The sequence below is a fragment of the Triticum urartu genome, chromosome 4A (assembly GCF_056163025.1).
Source record: "Triticum urartu cultivar PI428250 chromosome 4A, HENAU_Tu73, whole genome shotgun sequence".
Taxonomy (NCBI): Eukaryota; Viridiplantae; Streptophyta; class Magnoliopsida; order Poales; family Poaceae; genus Triticum; species Triticum urartu.
In genome coordinates this window covers 40,647,416-40,670,599 of record NC_141876.1, presented here as the reverse complement: position 1 = coordinate 40,670,599, position 23,184 = coordinate 40,647,416, and the positions used below count along the sequence as shown (strand labels likewise).

Sequence of the window (23,184 nt, the reverse complement as noted above, 5' to 3'; positions counted from 1 at the left end):
ATCTCAATTCCTGTAGAGAAAGAGATATCATTTGATGCATAGGATAGGAATTTTTTCATTGAGTCTTAGCTAATGTTTTTTTTTCTCCAAAATGTAAAGGATTGATTCCTATCCTACATATGAATAGGAAACCATTCCTACAAACCAAAGGGCTTCAAAGGAAAATTTCCTATGCAAATCCTATCCTATAAAAATCCTATGAGATTCCTACAAACCAAAGGAGGCCAAGATGTTCTATAACTTTTTTCTGAATTGAATGCATATGGACATATGTTAATGTGTTTGTTCGCTCATTTCAGTTTATATGTCGTTCATATTGAAATATTCAAAACATCTTATATTTAGAACTCAGAGGGAGTACAATTTTACAACGTGCTGAACCGCTCGATGAAATAATAAACACCCTGCTATGTACCAACAATTTTTTTTCAATCAGTTGTTCAGTTTCCACCCAATTAGACACCAACCATCAGGTGTACGGCACTGGGATGCATATTCCTCAGGTGGCAACAAAAAATGTTGGCTCCTTAACCAGTTTATGGTCAAGTCACTAGCTATAGAAACATATCTTTTGTATCTTTGTCGACAATATCCTACTTCTACATCAGGGACGTGTGCTCCCACCAACAAACTCACGTATAAAATTGCGCTACAGGACCGCAAGTCCGCAAGAGCCAGAGAAATTTTTTGTTTGTCATCCACCTGATGGCATGGCCTGCTGATTGCGTGCAGGGCTGTAACAACTGGCGCAAGTCTTCACTGGAAGCTCCAATAGACAAACGCATCAACTTGAATTATTTTTCCTCTCCAGTTTTATTGCCTCGTATGATTTGACAACCTCCTTGAACTCTTCTTCAGCAGTCTCTGCACATAATAAAATGTAAGGGTCTGTCTAGGACACATCTAGATGTGACATAGTTATGTCACATCTAAGCTGATATTCACTTTGTTTGTGGTCTATTTTTTTTGTCTTTGTTTTTTTTTTGTTTCTTGTTGCTGCATTATGTATTTGTGGGAGCTTAGATGTGAATTAGTCAAACTGAAAATGTAAATGGTATTAGTAACTACTAAAACCACAAACAATTGCGTATGAAGAAACATGCTGTCCGTGAAGACCACAAACCTCTATTATCTTGATTTTGATCAGGGTGGACCTCCATTGCTTTTGTTCTAAAAGCACTCTGCATATGATGCCCCAAAGTCAGAAAACAAAACAACCTTGGTCAGGCCTGACACACATACCAAAAAATACTAACATTTCACACTGACAACAATCCTAACATTTTGATGTGTGGAGGTCTAGAGCAACGAATGTGTCCTTCCGATTTTTCCAGCCTACTAACTAGTAATACAAGATGCTTTCAATTCTTGATTTTGTGAAAGAACCATTTTTTATCAAAACATTCGCCAATGTAACCACCAATATTTCCAAATACTTCTCAACCCAACAAAATACTTAAGGATATACCACTTCTTAAGAATTTCTAGTAGGATACAAAGAAATGCGAGGAGAAAACAGAATTGGCACACAAATGCTTATCCTCATTCAGAAAAATGGTGAAAAATACTTATCCACATGGTTTTTAAGTCATCCTACTATCAGCTCTCCTCAGAAACCACCTGAATACATTAATATGTGACTGCAAAGCACTTAAAACATTAACTGATTGCTTGCTTCACCCAAAGGAATAGCAATCGAAAAATTGGAGAGATAATTTGGGTTTTCATCGAAGGTTGCTTATCTTGAGTTCTTGATAAAACACTTGAAAACAAGTGTTTGAACAAACATCAAAGTTCTTAAAGTGAATCCCATGGAAACCCCTTGTTGTCTAATGAAAATTAATTTGGCATGACAGTTTCCTTAAGGGTCTTAAGGTTAGCTTAGATATTTAATCAGCGATGCATGATCAACATAAAAAGATCAACCCCGACTTAATATAGAAGACGATCATGTTAGGTGGGACAAGTTCAAAGTAAACTGAACAGAGGGCTGGAGGGACAATAGGATGACAGGATTGCAATACCTTTACTTCTGCATCTGTGTATGGAGTCCCTCGTGATCTATAAAGAAATAACATGGCTTGTCACAAAAAGAAGTATAACTCTGGATAACATCATCATGTTCATAATTATAATTAATAAATAACAAGTTTGGTGTTATAGATGCTTTTCAAAGTACTTCAGTTAATATTTTCTTAAGATTGTAACAAACTGGGAACCTCTTTGTTTGAGCAACAAGATAAATATTTTACACAGCACAGCACAGCAATGCAATAATGATCCTGACACCTGATGTCGGACGGCTGCAAGTTGCTTCGTGATGTACCCTGTCAACTTGCTACTACCAAAGGTTCATTAAGGTATGCGGTCCGTGACTCGTAAAAATTGGCATTACTGAAGCAAATTATGAGAGCTTATTTTCTTAAAACAAGTGATCATAGGAGTCAATTCCAAAAAGATCATATTGATGAAACAAAATGAGAGAAGTGCATATTTCAACCCCGAACTTTTGCCCTAGTCTAATTTACAACCCTGAACTCAAATACCATCTAAATTACAACCCCCAACTCTTAAAACCGGTCATAATTCAACCCTTCTCTCCCTGTTGACCGTTTTTGACCTAGTTGACCGGATTTTGACCCGTTGACTAGTCAACAGTAAATTTTAAAAAATAAAAAATATATAAATCACAAATAATTTATTTTTTTCACAAGGTGAACAGTAAATTTTAGAAATTCAAAAAATAATTTTGATTTTTTCTCCTTCTGAACAGTAAATTCAAAAAACAAAAAAATTAAAAAAAAGAATATTTTTTCCATGGAAGATGTATCAATGTGTGAGGTCCGTGCCAATTTTCATCGTGTTCGGACATCTAAGTAGCTCTCAGCCAAAAAAACAAAATCAGCCCGAACAGTCACGACAGTTAACTGTTTCACAGACTCCACATTTGTCTTTTTTTTGAGAGCTACTCAAATGTCCAAACAAGCTAAAAAATTGTAACTTAAAAAAAATACTATTCACCATGTGAAAAAAAATAAGAAATAGATTTTTTTTTAATTTACTATTCACCTAGTCAACGGGTCAAAACCGGTCAACTTGGTCAAAACCGGTCAAGAGGTAGTGAAGGGTTGAATCCTGACCGGTTTTGAGAGTTGGGGGTTGTAATTTAGACGGTATTGAAGTTCGGGGTTGTAAATTAGACTAGGGCAAGAGTTCAGGGTTGAAATATGTACTTCTCTCAAACAAAATAATTGATCATCTAACTGACGTATAAGCCAGAACATAGCACACATAACTAAGGAAGTCAAGTCAATGGATGTTCATATGAAATGCTCTATAGAACTTGCAAATCTACCAAATGCATCATCTCCCTTTACAGTCTGAGGCTCTCATTCAAGTGCACAACGAGTCAACTGATCACTAATAAACACGCATTCCACTTTTAATCCTGTGTAAGGCTACAAAATAAGTCTCTCGCAAAGGTATGACCATGAAGAACCGGCAACCATGCCATAAGCAGATTGAAAGATGAACAGAAATATACAGTCAGAGGTTTAAATAGGCATGGAAATACCTATCAAGACCAAGAACGGTGTAATGATGCGACATAGGATAACCCCTAGGCCCTGCCGGAGTATATGTCCGTTTATTTTTCTTTTCCGAGTTAGGCGTATCTGTCTGCCAATACCAGTCATCCCGCGGGATGTAATTATATCCACCTGGGGGGCCATTCTCCTTCCAACTTTCATAACTATTCCTGAATTTGTTCCTCTCTCGGTTGAAAACACTTTGCATGTGCCTTATTCTTTGCTGGCCAAAATAACAAAAAATCAGCATACTGAAGGAGTAAACGGAGAAAGTAACTCTTAGGGCAATGTTCGAGAAACTAAAATTTGGGGTTAGGAAAGAAGTTACTAATTTAGCACAACGCAATTTCTCATGGATTCACATTACATTTACCGCAGGCAATGTTCTGAGGCAACATATATATATATATATATATATATATATATCGAGCATAATTTCAAAAATTCTAAGTTCTAAAAAGGTAAATAGTGTAAACAGTTCAATGAACTCACAACTCTTTCCTGTTCATCCTCAAATTCCTGCTGCATACGTTGATAATATCGTCTCCTAGCATCGTCACTAAAAGTTCCACCGGTGGATCTTTTACTTGTCTTCCTCCAGGATGATGTTGTCTGCACCTTATTCAGCTTTTGATGGAAGAGCAGCAGGAAAAAGGAGCATATAAATAAACACTTAGAAGTCAAAAGGCAACGAAAACTGAGCGTATAACTGAGTACAGGATGATAAATTCGTCATCCCCTATTGGTTCTCCCTATGTCTTCAAAGTATAGTTCACATTGGACTAATAACTGAACCAATGTAATTCTGGCAATACAAAAGTGAGTTTAGAGAGAGCATGGCAGTTTTCTTCCTGTGGAAACCGCTAGATGGTCTATCTTAGTACTAGCATAAGCCAAAGACAATGACGAGAGGCTAGCCTTGGCAAAATCTTAAACACCAAACAGTACTAAATTTTAGAGAGCAAGATAATGATTCTCATCAGACCATTACATCGACCTAATGATCCTTCTGCTATTTCCCATAAAAAACAACGAACTACAAAACATAGTATTGCTGAAGCCTCTAGACATAAAACATAAATTTGGGGTAAACAAGCTAACAACCGCCAATCATGATGATCTAAAATGCCGTTTCCGACAGTTTAGAAGGGGCAAATCGAAGAAGAAATTAACACTGACTTAGAAAGGTACCTGAGTGTAGAACCAATCAACACTTTTACGAACATGACCAACCTGTCACAGAGGAAAATACAAATAAAAATGTCGATCAAATGAAATGTAGCAGAAGATACTAAAATACCTTTTATCTTCGAGCAAGTTGAATATCACAAAGATAACAAAGAGGCCAAGCAATTGCCAGTAACCTCGTATTACTGACAGGTCGTAGCAACACACCTCGCACGCAAGACAGGGAGTGTGGCAGTGCAGTCCTAAGCATAGCATCTACCCTTTTGCAGTGCTCGTGTAATCTCAAGAGGAGGGCCTCGCTTTGGATCAACAGAGCGAGCAGTGTGGGGTGGTTCAAGAGCATTACTAACAGGATTCAAGTCAAGTGCCATGTATTTCAAACCACAGGAGGTTGTAAATAGCATAAGAAACGCTCGATCCTTCAGAATAGCAGCGGTGCTTTCCGCAACAGAGTTGATGCGGAATTGTGAATGGTACAGCAGATTGCAGTTAAGCCAGAACTAAATGGAGCAAATCGTCGTGGAAGCCGTAATACTAAACGAGCAAGCGAGGCTGATGATCACGCACACCGCGATTATTACAAGCCAGAACTAAACGTACCAAGCTAGAACAACGTAACAGGGAAAGCACTCAGGACGGAGAGAAAGGCGGGGTTGCTCACCGCGAGGGTTGCGGTGGCGGCGCCGACGAGGCCAAAGACGAGCAGCCCCCAGGCCTTGGAGGGCCGCTCCTCCTGACCCGTCCCAGCGCCCTCGGATTTCCCCTCCTGCGACTGCGAGGAGGACATCTCCTCCTCCGCGGATTCCTATCTCCCGATTCGAGCTCGACGCCGGGGGGCGCGGGAGGCCAGGCTCATGCTTTCCCGGATCAAACCCCTCTGCCGCTTCGGTTAGCCTCTCCGCCGGGTTCTGCCGTGCTGCGGCGACCGGCGACCGGCGACCTCGGGGCGGGGTGGGGGGAGGACGATTCGGAGTTGGATTGGTGGGCGGTGCGGGGAGACGGCCGGTGAGGGGGGGAGGAGGAGACGGGTCGCGGGGCCGCAGCCGAGTGATGGCGTGGCGACGCGCTGGATGAGTGGAATCTCGTTGCTTCCGGCTTTCGGCACACGGGTTCGGTCGGTCGGTCGATGCTGTGTTCCGCACGGAAAGCGGGATTTCTCCGTCCGTTGGATTTTTGGTGGAGCATTTCTCGTCCGTCCGTTGGACGCGCGCGGCTTTGGATTGATAGATAGACTGGGGCTTGGTTCCTGAAACTATGCGTGGATTAACATGGATTTCGACCTGGATATCTGACCCCGATCGTCGAGTAAATGGTTATAGGTTCATAACCACGTTGATCCAATTTGACCCACTTATCCAATCAACTTTATCCAGATTCAGACGGACACTCGTTCACAATGCACGGTTGTATTTTTTATGAAATTTTATATATGGGTTTTTTTATGTAGAAAAAGGTACTCCCTCTGTTCCTACATATAAAGATGTTTTAGATTGTGCGTCTGATTTATAAACCATCTTACAACTTATCAGATCAGAAGACGGCCTCAACCCGTGGCTAAGGCCGCCGCCTCCAAAAACCCTAACTTTCTGCCTCCCACCGGCGCCGGCGCCAGCGCCGGTCCATCCCGTCTACGGTGGCCCTATGGCCATGGAGGCGGAGTGGATCTCGGCCCTTGCCGGTGGGAGGGCTCCGTTTTTAGATCTTTTTTCGAGCTTTGTTAGGGTTTGTGTCCTGCTCAGGAAGACGAGACGGTGGCGGCTCCCTGAAGATGGAATAAAGGTCTCCCCGCCTAGCCCCCGTTCCGGTGATGCGTCTTGCATCGTTGGTGGGCGTGTGGAGTTGTGTCTCCGGCGGATCTGCCTTTGGTGGATTTGCTCGGATCTGTTCGTCGTTCGTCTTCGTTCGTGTGTTTTCAGATTGGATCCTTTTGATCTACACACTTCATCCGCGGTGGTTGCTATTCTGGTGCGTTGGTTCTACGGGGCCTTAGCACGACGACTTCCCGACTATCTACTACAATAAGGTTTGCCCGGCTCCGGCGATGGAGGGGCGATGACAGCGGCGCGCCTTCGGCTCGCTTCAGTGCTTGTAGTCGTCGCTAGGTGGTCTACGGATCTGGATGTAATTTTTATTATTTTTAGTGTTCGTTGTACTACCATGATTGAAGATGAATAGATTGAAAGTTTTTCCCGCAAAAAAAAGATGTTTTAGATTTCTCATATTTGTAGTATGCTCTAGAAATGAAGGGAGTATGTATCATATTTGATATAGGGAATACCCTAGGGTGGCCCGATCTTCACGAACTAGATGATCTACTGCCCTGGCACAAAGATCAATTGGAACTGAGAAGTAAAGCGAGCTATGGAGAACATGTTTTTTTTTAAATTGGGGGGGGGGGGGGGGGGGCACCTAAATATATTTGAAAAGTCAGGACATACCGGCGTGGCTCTTTAGATTTCCATACTTAAGCCGATGAGACCAAATAATCAAACCGTCGATGATAGCTCTAATAGAAACAAAAACATCAATGTCAAGCCCTTGGAAAACTTTCTTGTTTCTTGCGTCTCAAATATTTCAAAGGATGAGAAGTAGCATGGAAGGGCGAACCAAAGTGGGCAGGAGTGCAGGCAGAGTTGTGCTGAAGAGATATCCAATAGGCGTGGCCATAGGGCGGGTGCTTGTTGCCCCCCAAATCCATCGAGTTGTTGGGCAAAAGAAAAAAGATGCTCACACTCTTCAACCAAGTGGTTACATCTTGAACAAGCTTCGGTGTCCATAATGTTTTGTCAATTATCCACAAAGTATGATCTTGATTTGTGACATTTGACATTGTAATACCCTGTTGCAGCCATGGAGCAAAAAAAATAGATGCAATCGATAAGCGAGGCTTCAACAAGTTGATCCCCAAAGTGCCTTCGGTTGCTGCTTAGGGTAGTGCTGATTTTTGTTCGTCTTGAACCTCTTGTTGCTGATTAGGGTAGTGGTGACTTTTGTTCATCTTGAGCTTGCACGCTCTGTTGGGGTTTTGTCATGTAAGCTACTCTTGATCGTTGAACGTTCAATATTTGTACTCTGAATCTTGTGTTACGTTGTTATTGTGTGGACTTTAATAATTTAAAGTCGGTCTACTCTAGTGTTTTCATTCTAAAAACCAAAGTGATCACCTTTCCCTGTTTTTGTTCATTTTTATTGCTAGTGGTCTCGCTGTGAACGACAAGAAAAAAAATTGACATCCCTCAAGGTGTGTCTGCGAGCCCCTATCATATCTCATTTACGTATGCTGCTTTTTTTAAGAGATATGAAATATTATTTTGTTCTCAATGGTTGGCATAGTCAGAATTTTGGGCAAGGGTGGTCCAAACGATATTTTTTTTGGCCAAAAATGCAACATGCCAACATACTAATATATAAATTTAATAAGGTCTTGTCAACTTACTAAATTTACAGTTAAAACTAGAATTTCCATAAAAGAAGATAGCACAACTAATTTATCAAGATAATTCATGAAAGTCTTAATTATATCATAATCATTCATTTTGGGGGAAATATATCTCGCACAATGTTAAACCTTGTTCAAGCCTTGAAAGCGTTAGGCGGAAGCATATTTTTAACCAAAGAAGATGAAAAGCATACTTTGAATCGAAGAGATGAAAATTTGGTGGTGCTCTTGCCTTGTTGTCTTACCGTGATAACATTTGCCTTGTGTATCTTAGCGTGAGAACATTTATAGGCGAACTTAGCAAATCCAACCTCCTAAACGTCCACAAACATGGCCGGACGCATCCACGCGGAACGGCCCCTCAAAAGTCATGGCAAACAGCCACACTCCTCATATCTAAAACCCTCAAATTCATGCACATCCGGCATACCAGTGAATATCACTAGATCATTGAGTAGTTTCACAATTCAAACATAGTTCATACATGAAATACGTAGTTCAAGCATAATTTTTTTTAAAGTGCACAATTCAAACATTAAGCTCCTTGGGTTCTACTGTGGATCCAAATATGCTCCACGAAATCATCTCGAATATTCTAATGCATCTATAGAAAATTCATAATTTGATCTGCATCTTGATATGGGATGTGGACTTGTTCTCTGGGTTCTCGAAATCATGGGTTTTGGCTACCTTTTCATTCTCGTCCTCGACAATTATATTATGCAAAATGACGCAACATGTCACCAGCCGCCACAAAGTCTTCGATTCCCACATAATTGCAGCTCCATCAACGAGCTCGGAGGACTCCGAATGCCCTATCCACATCCTTCCTAACTGCTTCTTATATTGATGCAAAGTGGCTTTGTTTGTTGCCATGAGATCTGTTAACGCCGCCCATTGAGGATAGATTTCATCTGCAAGGTAGCACCACATGTCGTAGTTGTGCTCGTTGACGGTGTAGTTGCACGACGGCGCGTCCCCATTGCAAAAGTTTTCCGGTCGCTGGAGCGCATTGATATTGTTGTGAGAACCAGACATGTCAAAAAAAGCATGTCAATTCCACAAGTCGTTTGATGCCACTACTTCGGGTATGACGGTGGCCTCTTTAGTGTGACATTAGTACATGCCGCGTAAATCTTTGGGCAGTTCTTTTCGTTGCCAATGCATGTAATCAATTGAACCGAGCATATCTGTAAAGCCTCTTGCTGCTCCAATAGCCATCAACTTTTTTGTATCTTGCGCATTTGGTTCTCTCAGATACTCTACTCCAAACACCTACACCATGACGCGAGCAAATCTCACGGTGGTCTTCAGGCATGTTCGTCGATGGCGGTACCTAAATCAAACATCCTCATAGCAACTGCGCATTTCTACTTAGCAAAGAAGAGTTTTTTTTGCGGGGTAAAAGAGAGTTTCATTTTCGTAATGATAGGGATACAATCTCGAGCCATCAAGTCCTCACAACACGGAGAACTTGAATTCAACCATACCGCAGTACAAGTCTCGGTACGACTATAAAAAGCCAGTTGATATGCTACCATGTTTTGATCTCTAGTAATTTTAAGTGGTACAAACTCTCGATCGATCATAAGAGTTTTAATCTCAACGTCTAAATGACCGTAGGCCGATCTGACCAAAGTTTATCCTCCAAGAGCGGCCAGGGCATTTATAGAATCTGATTGGACAATGACATGCTTGAAGATTTGTTTACCTCGGTGAGCTTGAAGTAGGACATGTGCCTCCACTCCCTCTATCACGCGTAAGACAACGGTTTGCACATATGGAAGTGTCAACAAAACCATGTATCGGGGAAAGTTGGTCCGGGTGGAAGTAGTCCTTAAAGATTAGTCGTGCTCCAACAACCCCATCTCGATTCAAAACTCTTCTCCCTTTGATCATACCTTCGAAGTTCAGAATGTGCTCCACCTCCCTGCCAATTTCCTCTTGGATGCTCATGATCATCAACATCTCCACATCTTCGTTCGACTCAGACGAATCGAATGGCTCCTTTTGCATTAACTCATCAAGATCCGTGCTTCCATACTCTTCATCCGACGAACCATCCAACGATGGTCAAGGCTGCACAATTGAAGCTTCACAACATAGTTAGCCGTCGTTTAATTATAGTAACTGGGTTTGAATACTTTGGCCGACGGAGATTTAAGACGAAGGAACTGGAAAGCAGGTGACCATAGCTGGGCAAGCCGCAAACTATGTTGAAGGCCAGCACAACGACGATCTACGGACACCTTCCGCGTTTCACAGCTCACAGCAGGGCACGATCGCCTGCCGCTCTTGCCGTGCCGAGTGCCGACCCGACGGCGCACCGTCGTGGCGACTCCCTCGGCCTCTCGCCGACCGCCACGTGCCATCGGATCCGATCCAGCCAAACCGAACTTTGCTAAAACAAGCAAAAGCCGCGCACTCTCTCGTCACCCCGCGCCCGACCGGTGGACCCGCCCCCACATCCCCGGACCCCCGCCGGCGCCGCCCGCGATGCTCCGCGCCGCCATCTCGCGCCTCGGCGCCCACCTGCACCGCCAGCCCTCCCCGGCGACGCCTCCCCTCCGCGCCCTCTCCACCGGCCGCGGCAAGCGCTCGTCCCCCACCGCGCCGCCCCCCGAGCCCGAGGACGAGGGCCTCATGCGCGGCCTCTTCGTGCTCTCCCGCGACCCCGCGCACCCGCCGCGCCTGCTGGTGGTGCAGCCGCGCCTCCGCCGTGGCGCCCTCCTCGACTCCAAGCTCTCCGAGGCGCTCAACCTCGCCAGTTCCCTCGAGGAGTCCCGCGACGGCTTCGAGCACGCCGAGTCCGCCGCCAAGGGCGCGCCGCCGCACCTCGTCGTCCAGAACCCAGCCTCCCGCGGCCGCAACCATGCTGGTACGCAACTAACCTCTCCGTGCTTACTGCTTGGCTCAAGTGGGAGTGCTTTTGCTTTGGGGTTGCATTGACAACTGCGAATAGGAATCGCGTTCCAGTTCCATGTTTATGGGGACTATTGTGGCCATATTCTTAAGATCTGCAGAGTATGCATGAATTAGACTGCTCAGTTAGGCTTACTTAAATTTACCTCGTTGTCTGATAGGGGATTGTGTGTTGGTAGGAGGGGGCACATTTAGCTTGTTCTTCCACGATTGTTTAAGCTATACCGTGGTAGTACACGCAGGGCGCTGGTCATGGCTCATGCCTGCATTGCTTTCGCCTAGTCATTCCAGTCTTGATCTAATTGGGATGCTGCTGCTTTCAATGGCTCGTATTTTGTGATGGAACACATTCTACAGAGCTGCTAGATCTCTGTTTGACATGGTATGAAGTGGAAGTCGTGCGAGCTGCAATCTGGCACCAAGAATTTAGTTACTATACATATTTCACTGTGATGCAATGGTTCTGTTATTTTGAAGTCTTGTCATAGTGATATATCCTTTCTTACATATTTATGATTTTGGTGTATTATTTGTGTATTAAAGTTACATCAGTGTGACACGGCAACTCCAGTGGCAGAGCATACAGTTTTGATGGTTGAGGCTGTGGGTTCATAGACTCGTTCTCATCATAAGAGCAAGGATACAATTGCAAGTTATCATTATTTTTTGGGGTTTAAGCAGAGATCTGCTTTTGCCAACCCTTTCGAAAAGTGCAGGGTTACTCCACAAAACTTAAGAGCTTTGCCTTCTAGATTAATATACACAGCCAAAAAGAGTTACGTATATCCTGGAGTTGGATTGGTAAGCAAGAGGGTCATACACTTATAAGAGTTATAAAGGTCGATATATGGACTTGAATTTTGTACCATTGCCCGTTTGTAGTTATTTTAGAACTCATGTCGAACCATTTTTGTTAGCATTTGAAATTCGTCTTCCCACTTAGGTATTCTTATTGATGTGGCTTGTTTAGGACTACAAATGTTTATCTAAACTCACAACTCATCATGCCAGATACGTATTTTGGACCTGGAACTGTGGATAATATCAAGTGTTACCTGAGGGCATTGGACGAAAAGGTGCACATTTCTCTTGCCTCTTGTACATAGTGTCCCATATTTTTTTTCCTTTCTATGCTTTTGTATTTGGATGCTTCTGCTTGTTTCTATACTGCATGCAAAAATGTCGCATATTCTATAATGCATGCAAAAAATCTTGGTAAAACATATTGTTTGGACTACTTTTGTGATCTAAACGATCTTATATTTCTTTACAGAGGGAGTACTCTTCATTTTGTTTTTCAAATCTTAATACCTGGTATTTGCATTGATCCTATCAGGAAGAATTAGATGCAGTTTTTGTTAATACGCTCCTCTCTGGGGTCCAACAGAGGAACTTGGAGGCAAGTTTCCTGAGTTGAATTTTATTTGAAATTACCAAGAAATGTGTATTTCCGACTTTCTGATGCTTTATTTGTTTTTTGTCTTATATTTTGGTTGGTAGGTTGCCTGGGGAAAGCCAGTTTTAGATCGTGTGGGCCTTATAATTGAGATATTCAATGCTCATGCTGAAACAAAGGAAGCAAAGCTACAGGTGCATCTTATCTATCTATTGGACTGCATGCTACTCTGTCACATCATTTGTGGGTCTATACAGGGTCTCGTTATTTGTATTATATTAAATATTAATGGGAAGAACCGAATATTGATGTTTATTTACTTATTTCACTTTGTCTCTTGCTTGGTACAGTCAGAGTTAGCAGCTCTCATGTACATGAAGACTAGGCTTGTCCGTGTCCGCGGCCCAGGTGGAAAACTAGCTTTTGGTGCAAGTGGGGAAGCTGAAGTTGTCAGTGCTCGAGGGTATGCTTCCTTTTAATTACATCCTACTGTGGTCAATAATTAATTTTATCTTATGAATTAATCTTGTGAAAGTTTTCTCCTGCGTGGTGCTACTGTATATGCACGTTCACCAGTTGATTTTGAGCCTGAGACTTGTCAAATTTTGGTCGATTATATTGTACTTGAGCACTTCATAGTGATCTGCCTGTGAGAAGGGACAAACCATGAAATACCTTGCAGGAGACTGGTGCCTTTTTAAGTTTTTATTTTTATCAGTTTGAAGATCAGCTCTTGCTTTCAGAAACTGTTGACTATTGAGTAGTACTTTTTTGCAATACAGTTGAAACCATAGTAGATTGAGCATCATGCCAGCACCTTATGATGTATAGAAAGGGATAGAATTCTCGTCGCTTTTTTTTTTTGCTTGTGGCACTAGTACAAAAGATGCTTTGCCTCCTTATCAACTAGCGAATGTACTCCTCAATAGTCGAAACCCTTGTTCTGTGTCATGTGTCTTTCAGAGCAAAAAGATGGTCATGTGAGTCTTGTTTGATGACATAAATAGGCCAAGCTTGCGAAGCTCTAGATTTTCATAGGTCAAGTCTTTTATCTTTCCGAACTGACATGGCAGTATGAATCATTGTATTAATAAAGTGAGCAAATTCATGTTCCATTCAAATTACAATGGTGGTCTAATCAGTTGTATGCTCTGATTAGAGGTTAAGTCCATCCTTCATCGTGTAATATTTTTTTTCCTTGTGCCACTTTAAACTCTTGCAAACTCCCTTCTGCCATGAATTGTTCTTTTGCTCTTCTCTGTGTTTGGCCATTGGGAAAAAAGGGTTTTGCTTTTGAAGAAGCGCATGAAGATCACTTTTCAACTAAATTCATAAATTCTACAAATGTTCTACGAAACTTCTGAATATGTTCCACAAAAGATTAAGAATGAAAAATTCTCCCTAGCAAACTTATCGAAATTATTCCAGTAAAAATTTCTTTTGCTTGGCATTTAACGCTCATGTCACTGTTCTGTTCTTAGGAGAGGAAGTGGCGGACGGGGTTTCATGAGTGGTGCTGGTGAAACGGAACTTCAACTACAACGCAGGAGGTGCCTAACAGTAGATAGACAAGTATCTGCACATCAGTTCACGCAACAATTTCTCATATTTTTGCCGGTATCTCATCCAGAATCCAAGAACGTCGTCTAAGCTTGTTAGCTCAAATTGAAGATGTACGCCGAACTAGGGCGATACAACGTTCGAGTCGAAAGAGGCATGGTGGCTCATTTGGTCAAGACCTTGTAACTGTGGCAGTCGTCGGATATACAAATGCTGTATGTGGATCTATGACAGTTTGTTCATTTATTTCATCTTAGATATTTATATCATCTGATACTCTAGATTAATACTCCCTCCGTCCCAAAATAAGTGTCTTTGATTTGGTACAACTTTATTGGGACGGAGGGAGTACCACGTAACCTATTTAATATGTGAAATATATTTGAGTTCTCTACAACCTAAGCTTATCCCTGATGTGAGTTCGCTGATGCTATTTCGTTAGGGAAAATCTACTCTAGTGAGTGCACTTTCTGGAGCTGGTCTATACAGTGATGATAGGTATGCTGAAAATTAACTTTACTCTGTATTCACTATACAGCATTTATGCAGAGGTAAATTATGTCCCTATTCAATGCAGATTATTTGCAACAGTAGATCCTCGATTACGCAGTGTGATTCTTCCATCAGGGTAACATAGCAATTTTTCTGTCTGCTATAATATGTTGATGCAATTGTGCAGTTTGAGCATGCTCAGCGCATAACCTCTTTTTTGTCAAAACTCCATTCAGGAGAAAAATACTTCTCAGTGATACCGTTGGCTTCATATCAGATTTGCCTGTACAGGTAATCTTGTTAGTGATTGGATTTTGATTGGAGAATCAGTTCTGACTACATCATATAGAATGTATATTTGTTATGTGCGACAGATTGTGGTGGAATAACCAAGTAACCAAGTAGCTAAGCAGGTAGCATGATTCAGGGAGCAGCAATAAATCCATCTAGTTGTTATTTTTGGCCTTCGCTTAATCCTACATAACTCTGTCACGGCCTAGGCTCCCAAGTGCATACCTATGGTGGGTGGTTGCCGCCTGAGCGCTCGCGCGCGGTGGGGTTGGGTGGGGGGAGCCTCGGCACCTGGCTTCTTCTGGGCTTGACCGGGGTGTCTATAATACTGGCTCCACATGACATTATCACTACACCTTCCATGAGTTCCATGAAACTGGTTTTAATTTATAAGGCCCAGCTTTCAACAACAATTGGTTTTAATCTTCCCGTGTTGTTTGACACTTTCTACATCAGTGTCTTCTTCCCAACTAAAAAGGAAAATTATATGATCCTATTTTCTCCTCGCCTGTAGGGCTGTAGATTGTACCATTTGTAGCTTGTTATTAACCTCTTTACTTAACTGTTTGCAGCTAGTGGAAGCATTTCATGCCACCCTGGAAGAAGTTGCTGAGGCAGACATGTTAGTGGTAGGTGGAGTTAGCTTGTTTTCAGGTCCATTCTCGATTGAACATATCTGATGAAGTATTTTATTTGCATGTTATCAATAGGTGTTACTTTAGCCCTGTGCATGTTTACTGTCAGTTCTGCTTTAGTTGTATGATACAAATTATTTCAGAGTATAACAGAACAGGGTCGAAATTACTTTTTTTTTTCTTTGTATGCATTGGTGCAGCATGTGTTGGATTCCAGCGCACCTGATCTTGAGGAGCATCGTTCTACTGTTCTACAAGTACTGCAGCAAATTGGTGTTTCACAGGATAAGATCAACAATATGATTGAAGTTTGGAATAAGGTGCCTATCGAGATTTGAGTTGGTTCTAACTCTTGATAATTACATATCCCTGGTAACTTTCGGTTTATATGCATTGTGATATATTGTTTAATGGGAAATTTTCAGATTGATCTTGTGGATAATATTGCTCTGACTGATGGGATTGAAGACGAGATCTTTCTTACTGAAGGTGAAGAGGAGGAAGACTTGTTCTCTGAAGATGATGTGTCATCAGAGCAGTCGTCTTTTGATTCCTTGGATGATACAGTGGATTCAGAGTCTCTGTCAGAAAAAAGTTGTGAAAATGATGATGATAAAATGGCATCTGAAGAATCGATTGCTGAGCCTGTCGAGATGAAAGCAATGAACTCTGAACTGTTACCCGAAGATCATTTTAGAGAGTCTAATGGCCCGGAAGCTATAAGTACAAGTGCTTGCACTTTGACAGAGCCAGTATCCACTTGTCATGTGAAAACTTCAGCTGTGGCTGGGACAGGATTGCAAGAGTTGCTGCAGTTAATTGATACGAAACTGAATGGACAGCAAACGGTTGTGCAGAGAAGCTATGGACCTTTTGATAGAAAATGGAGACCTAGTTCTATGGATGACGAGAAGGCTGCAGAACAGTAGGTATGTTGTGTTGTGCCTTTTGTTGGGGGAGACTAGTATAGGATCAGCCCTTTAGGTGAGATCGTGGGATCAGCCCAAACATTTCATATTTAGACAATCCAAAAAATTCTGAAAAAAATGTACGACATACCTGCGAGGTATGTCTACAAGTTCAAAAAAGATCAGCTCAAAACTTGATCTACAGTTAGAGATTCTAAAAAGACAAATTCGAGTATCTATAGTGCCAGCTTTGTGGTGAATAGTACATGACACTATTCACATCTGATTTTGTCTCATTTGGTCCTAAGTGTAGTTCGAATTAGGAGCTGAAACTTTTTGAGCTTGTACATCACACATGAATGTGTGTCTCCAAACTTTTTCAGAATTTTTAAACATGTTTTCTATCTTCAAAAAATTTGATCTCATTGATCTCACCTAACTGCTGATCCTATACAAGTCTTCCCCCCTTTTGTTTGAAGTACTGTTGATGTTAATAATTTCCAAGTTTGCATAGATATGCACATCATTTAGAAATCTGAAAATATACACGATATATCATTTATGCAGCAGAATCTGTTTTGGATAAATTTGACAAGTGGCATCTAGATTTTTGTCTGTACAGTGCAGTACTTTTTTTCAATTTTCGTATAAAAATTGAAGGATCGTTCCCTCTTTTGCCCTGATTTATCTTGCCCGTCTTATTTGTAAGACATTGAGAGCGCAAGTACCATGGTTATTTTCTCAGTTGTTCTTTTGGTTTTAGTCTCATTGTTCCTGTGCGAATCCACAATACAGCTCAGAGAAATAAATGAAGGAATATTTTGTATTTCTCCTAACGCATAGTATAACTTTGACTTGCCTTCGTCTCAACAATTTGACATTAAGATGTGCTGCTACTAATAACTTCAAATTGTGATTGTGTGGGAACACTTTAAAAGATGAATTAATGATACCACTCTCATATGGCTAACCTAAGAACTATAGTATATTGTTAAACAACTTACTAGAATGTTTGTTTCAAACGTAGAGCTGTGCAGGATCCAAGGAATCATTCTATTCATGCTGAAAACTTGGATTCTTATGAGATTTATGTGTTCTGAACATAATATAAAGCCAATCTATGAGAGCGGTGTCTTGCCTCATGTGAGCATGTGCTCCACTAATTTTAAAATTTTGCTCCTCGAAATCTTAAAGCGTGCAAAAGTACCCATGCATCTTCCAAGAGACGTGTCTTTTTCCACGTGGTTGTACACATTTCATTTTCCAGCACAACCCTCCCACCATTACAAGTACCTATGCAACCTAAGTCAGTTGACGCACCAAGTTAACACAAAGAATGTACTTCCCCAATTACTCTCTTTTTTTGGTGGTGGTGGGGGGGGGGGGGGGGGGTCTCATTTACGTTTAGCATGTTTCTTGTAACAAACTTCTGAGTTTCAAGTTTGATTTTAATGTTATTGCAACAATACATAGATACATCCACATTTTTTAAAAGGAAATAAACGTTTTCATCTACTGCCATGTCCAAATGTTTTGTTTAGAAATTTGACTGCACAATCCGTAGAGACATCCACAAGCGTGAGTTCGTACGTGTCTAAATTTTTGCCCCCGCCGTAGTTGGTCTTGTTGGCTAAATTTACCGGCAAATTTAGATCTTGAAAAACGCAGGCGCACTACAATCGGTCTCATTGGTTAAATTTATGGTCAAATTTAGATCTCGGAAAGCGCGAGCGCAGGGAGTATAAATCGTGCGCGTTGTGTACTAGGGCATACATAGGCTCTACATTTTGTTGTTCATTGCTGAGGCTGTGTAGCCTTTTTTTGCAGGTAAGGCTGTGTAGTCATGTCAGTTTTATTTAACTCTTGTAACCTGTGCTAGAGGCTGGAGCAGTGAACATCCTCATGCTTTCTTACTGTAGGACTGACGAGATTGAAGTAGTACACTTGGCTGTCCGTATCGCAGGAAGAAGTCAATATAGCTACACAGGTACCACAGTGTACTTTCGACAGAAGACCGCTGTCTTATCGTTCATGGTCCAACAAGCAACATATATACTGTAAGATTTTGCCTATGAATCCAGTCTACTGTCTGTTACACAGCAGAGTAGGAAGGTCAGGAACGTTGAAGATGGAGAAGTTATGGTCCTGTAACATCACTGCCTGCTGCTTGACAATACTAGTAGCACATCATATTCACTGTTCAAAAAGACATTTAGGGTTCCTTTCATTCAAATGATGTTTATAGGAATTTTTCCTATTATCTTTGTTGTTTGATTCATGGGACTGAGAATTTTTCCTTAGGATTCTTTTGTACTTAGTACATTTCATAAAAACTTTAGCATCGACTCAATCCGCTTTGAAAGAATCCTTTGCTTTTCCGGAGATACAACCAATCAAACAAAAAAATTGTAGGATTGAGATGAGCATAACAGTCCAATCCTATGTTTTTCCTGTTCTTGCAATTTTAGAATCCTATGAATCAGAGAGGCCCTTAGAGAGTTAAACTGTGTCACGCGTTGGGGTTTTGAGATGCTGCTTTACCATCGGCATTAACACAAAAAAAGGTTTGAGATGCTGCTTTACCATCGGCATTAATAACACACAAAAAAGGTTTCATGTACTCCCTCCGTCACAGTTTAGAAGGCACAGTTAAATTTATGTGCATTTTCATAATAGACAAGGTTTAGGGCGCATTGCATTTATTTTTAGTAGCTAATTAGTACTCCGATATACTATTTCTATATGCATGCGTAGTGTGAATGCTATTTTTAGCCCATTTCACAACCAATAGATAACCACCTAGGTCTCAGAGAATTTTTAAGTGCGCCTTCTAAACCGTGACGGAGGTAGTAGTTTGCTTGCAGAAGAGGTCAAATATAAATGTTCTGTTTAGAAATTTGAATGCGGGGGCGTTACTTGGAAATTTACAAGCAATTTATTTGATGGTCAATTACTGCAGTGCTAATTGTGCAATTCATTCAATGATGAAATATTACTGCAGTGCTAACTAAACCAAAACGAATCTAAAAGCAATTTCATTGGATCATCGATATTATTGCTGTCCTAACTACAACCACAAATACCATTAACTTTATCACATTTCAAGCATATCCAAAAGTACAAACTCGACTAATAGTTAACATAGCAATTCCCTTCTCACTGACACAACCAAATCACACCTTACAGTAATCACCATGTTGTACCACACCATGCATTCCTCGGAGGCTTCACCAGATTCTTGAGCGTCGGCGGCCACACCACCATCTCGTAGAGGTGCAGGTCGCCGATGGGCCGCTTCTCATTGTCGTTGTGCCATAGCCTCTCATCTTTGAACGTCTTGAAATCAAGCGAAACCACCCAGTCAGCCATGAAGAAGAACAATATCTAGGTGGCCTCGCAGAAGCCACCGATACTAACAAGCTTGCACCCGTTGCTTAGGGTCAGCGTTGAAGATGCCTTAAATTCATATGCGGTACTAGGAAAAAAATAGGGTCATGAATTTACATTCGAAACTACTTTACACGTGATAGTTGGTTCCTGATTTTTACAATACCTTAGAGCATTGCCACGCAGACAATAAAACAACACACGATCCACAGACGACTGATCATGTACACCATTGAATTTCTTCTTTTTAAATCTGTGTGGCTTGTAAAGAGTGTTGTGCACAAATCGTGCATGAAAGATCGTGTGCACAGCAATTTCGCCAGCAGTGGTGCGACACTTGCTCCTACCCATGCTATGTTGTTCATTGCTGAAGGTGTTTAGTCATGTCAGTTTTATTTAAATCTTATAGATAGCTGGAGCCTAAAGCAGTTCCTTGTGCTAGTCTGTATCACTGGAAAGAAGTCAATATGACTACACAAGTACAGTGTAATTTTGACAGAAGGCTGATGTCTTATCGTTTATGACCCAACAAGCAACACCGTCTTGGTTTATTGGTCTCTTTTATATTTTGTCCTAACTTTTAATCTTATATTTAAATAAAAAATGTTAATACATGTCATAAAAAATTAGAAACTAGGTTTAAATACGAATCTACGATATAATTTTTAGTAACATGCATTGATGTTATGTTAGTTAAATTCATAATAAAATATTTGGCACAAGATACGAAAAAGACCAATAAATCATAGAGATATTACTCGCTTCAATCCATATAGAACAAGACATGCTACAGCAATATATTATTTAATATGAATCGGAAGGAGCACTAGTATCGATCTTGCCTTCTCCAGTCTACTTTTTACACAGCAGAGTAGAAAGGTCAGGAACCTCGAAGATGGAGAAGTTACTGCCTGCTGCTTGACAATACTAGTAACACCTCATTATCGCTGTTCAAAAAGACAAAACAGATTGAAAAGTGTGCCAGTAGAATACTTCTTCTTTTCAAGATCAACACCAATGTTTGATGGTTTGCGCAATTTGCTCCTGCGTAAGTGGTCAAAATGATAAATGTTCGGTGTAGAAATTTGAATGTGCAACAGTACAAGCATATTTTTTCGGTTATGTAACTGCAATAATAACGCTACTGAGAAATTTACAAGCAATTCATTTGATGATCAATTACCGCAGCGCTAATTGCGCAATTCGTTTGGTAATGAAACATTACTGCAGTGGTAACTGAACCAAAACGAATCTAAAAGCAATTTCATTGGATCATCGATATTATAGCAGTTCTAACTGCAACCACAAATATCATTATCTTTACAACAATTCAGTCCAAAAGTACAAACTCGACAGTAATACTGAACATAACAATTCCCTTCTCACTGACACCACCAAAACACACGCTACAGTAATCAGCACGCAGTGCCACGCTATGCATTCACCGGAGGCTTCACCAGGTCCTTGAGCGCCGGTGGCCACGCCACCATCTCGTAGGGGTAGAGGTCGCCGAGGGGTCTCCGCTCGTCGTCGTTGTGCCATAGCCTCTCCATCTTCAACGTCTTGATGTCAAGCGAAACAACCCAGTCAGCCATGATGAAGAACAATGTCCCGGTGCCCTCGCAGAACCCACCGAAGCTCACAAGCTTGCACCCGTTGCTTATCTGGTCGCCGATCCTGGCCGAGAGCTTCATGCCGTGGAGGTCCCCGGCCGTGGCTGGGGTCATCAGCGGCCGCAATGCCACCGGCTCCTGCGGCGTCCACGTCCTGGGCGCGTCAAGCACCCATTTCGCCAGAAGCAGGTGCTCCCGGATCACGAAGAAGCAGAGGCGGCCGTCCTCCGCCTTGCCGATCCAGTTGTTGCCGGTGTACAGGGGCATCTCGGCGTTGGGGAGCGGCACCCCAGACATGGTCATCTTGGCCGTGTTGACAGCCAGAATGTATTTGGGGTTGTCATCGGCCGGTAGCATGTACACCATGTCCCCGACGACGGCGGTAGGGCCTCGGTGGGGCTTCAGGGGCCGCTTCAGCGCGCCGGCGGCGACCTCCCAGGCAGAGGTGGCAGAAGAGTAGATGAGAACATAGAAGTTGGGGGAGGTCGCACCGAAGAGCACGACGAGGACGCGGAACTCGGCTCCTTCCCCCGGGACGATGGTGTGGCAGAACACCGTGTGACCGGCGGTGGGGAGGGGCGGCAGCCGAACGAACGCCTTCTCCAGCGGGTTGCAGACGAGGAGGTTGAGTTCCGTCGCGAGATGGCCGCCGAGCTCGCGCAGGAGGAGGCGGTGGCCGCGGCAGTCGACGAGGATGACGCCGCAGGCGGGCGACACGGGGAGGAAGCCGAGGCCGAGCGGGACACCCGCGGTGGGGACGAACGGCGGCAGCGCGGACGGGCCGTGGTTGCGGAAGAAGCCGAAGTGGCGGGGCGGGGCGGGGAGGCCGGGCGCGCGGGACACGACGCGGCGCCAGCGCCGGCACACCGCCCCGCAGCGGACGGCGCCCGTCGGCGGCGGCAGCCGCCTGAAGACCTCGAGCAGCATGTCGTCGGGCAGCGCGGACACCACGTCGGCCTTCTCCTCCTCGCGGACCGCCGGCCGCTCCTCCTCCTCCTCCACCCGCGGCCGCGTGCGCCGCGTCGAGTCGAAGCGCCCCGGCGAGGACCGCGAGCGCGCGCGGCGGACGACCGCGGACGACATGGCCGGAGCGCAACCGATGTCTCGGGCTCCCCGGGCGATTTGCGGGGCGATGTTGTGGTGGTGGGCGGATTGGCAATGGCAATGGGGGCGGCGGGATGAACAAATCGGGGGATGGATTTAAGGGAGGGGAGAAGGCGGCAGCGAAATTTTGGGGGGCGGGGAGGGGCGTCGTTTGAGTTTCTGGCGGCCGCGGAGCCTTTTCGGCCGGGCTTCCTTTCCTTTCCCTCGCCTGCGCTGCGCGCGGTCGCGTCCCTCGCCCAAATTTTGGCAACTGCCTGCCCGCTGGGGACGTGGTGACGGCGGTTCCGCACTCCCGCTGGGGAAGAGGAGGCGGGGAGGCAATTTTTTGGGGGGAAATCAGCGGGATTTCTTTCCCGTTTTCGCGTCGCGCACGCGGGAGTATTTTGTTTTTTCAAATGTTGGGGTTTTGCTGTGTGAGCGGGATGGCATAGCACGTGGTGGGCCCCATACGTCGGCGGCGCAGGGTATGGGACTGTGGTTTTGTGGGGTTCTTTTGATTATTGTAAAAGTAAAAATGCTGTATTGAAGAAGGGAGTTTTGGGCTCGAGGCCAGCACGCATTTGTCGGACTGGGATCAGGTGACATGCGCTATGGTGACATGCACGGTGACACGTGGCCCAAATGTAAATTTAAACATTGCGAAAAAATCTGAAAAAATCATG

General features: G+C 43.2%; 3 protein-coding genes across 7 annotated transcripts; 1 reads left to right on the top strand and 2 right to left on the bottom strand.

The window, feature by feature from the left end:
* Positions 1-388: 388 nt before the first annotated feature.
* Positions 389-5,840, bottom strand: LOC125528023 (Chaperone DnaJ-domain superfamily protein). The gene is made up of 7 exons (XM_087517668.1): positions 5,437-5,840; positions 4,779-4,820; positions 4,080-4,214; positions 3,575-3,810; positions 2,025-2,061; positions 1,124-1,181; positions 389-864 (listed from the first exon to the last, which is right to left on the bottom strand). Exons 1-7 carry the CDS (start codon positions 5,560-5,562, stop codon positions 785-787), a joined length of 714 nt encoding a protein of 237 aa, XP_087373794.1. The 5' UTR covers positions 5,563-5,840; the 3' UTR covers positions 389-784.
* A 4,629-nt stretch (positions 5,841-10,469) lies between these two features.
* LOC125528024 (GTP-binding protein, HflX) lies at positions 10,470-18,696 on the top strand. Of its 5 annotated transcripts, XR_015600216.1 has the most exons (15): positions 10,470-11,092; positions 12,148-12,212; positions 12,473-12,535; positions 12,637-12,726; positions 12,883-12,995; positions 14,014-14,082; positions 14,163-14,307; positions 14,535-14,590; positions 14,670-14,720; positions 14,821-14,875; positions 15,448-15,504; positions 15,711-15,830; positions 15,936-16,439; positions 18,133-18,245; positions 18,338-18,696. XR_015600216.1 is itself a non-coding variant. In XM_087517661.1 (14 exons), exons 1-13 carry the CDS (start codon positions 10,711-10,713, stop codon positions 16,437-16,439), a joined length of 1,770 nt encoding a protein of 589 aa, XP_087373787.1. In that variant the 5' UTR covers positions 10,470-10,710; the 3' UTR covers positions 18,382-18,696. The 5 variants fall into 5 exon arrangements, 4 of the variants coding, with proteins under 4 accessions (XP_087373787.1, XP_087373786.1, XP_087373788.1 ...); XM_087517661.1 differs by lacking the exon at positions 18,133-18,245 and having other exon boundaries at positions 18,382-18,696; XM_087517660.1 differs by lacking the exon at positions 18,133-18,245 and having other exon boundaries at positions 18,246-18,696.
* A 2,357-nt stretch (positions 18,697-21,053) lies between these two features.
* LOC147974659 (uncharacterized) lies at positions 21,054-22,768 on the bottom strand. Its single transcript, XM_087517664.1, has one exon. The coding sequence runs from the start codon at positions 22,499-22,501 to the stop codon at positions 21,239-21,241; it is 1,263 nt and encodes a 420-aa protein (XP_087373790.1). The 5' UTR covers positions 22,502-22,768; the 3' UTR covers positions 21,054-21,238.
* Positions 22,769-23,184: the final 416 nt, after the last annotated feature.

Coding starts and splice junctions, on each gene's coding strand:
- LOC125528024 (XM_087517661.1), top strand. CDS start 10,711: ATGCTCCGCGCCGCCATCTCGCGCCTCGGCGCCCACCTGCACCGCCAG. Junction 12,727..12,882: donor CAAAGGAAGCAAAGCTACAG/GTGCATCTTATC, acceptor TGCTTGGTACAG/TCAGAGTTAGCAGCTCTCAT. Junction 14,308..14,534: donor TCGTCGGATATACAAATGCT/GTATGTGGATCT, acceptor CTATTTCGTTAG/GGAAAATCTACTCTAGTGAG.
- LOC147974659 (XM_087517664.1), bottom strand. CDS start 22,501: ATGTCGTCCGCGGTCGTCCGCCGCGCGCGCTCGCGGTCCTCGCCGGGG.
- LOC125528023 (XM_087517668.1), bottom strand. CDS start 5,562: ATGTCCTCCTCGCAGTCGCAGGAGGGGAAATCCGAGGGCGCTGGGACG. Junction 4,821..5,436: donor CCGCCACCGCAACCCTCGCG/GTGAGCAACCCC, acceptor CCTCTGTGACAG/GTTGGTCATGTTCGTAAAAG. Junction 1,182..2,024: donor ACACAGATGCAGAAGTAAAG/GTATTGCAATCC, acceptor CATCATATGCAG/AGTGCTTTTAGAACAAAAGC.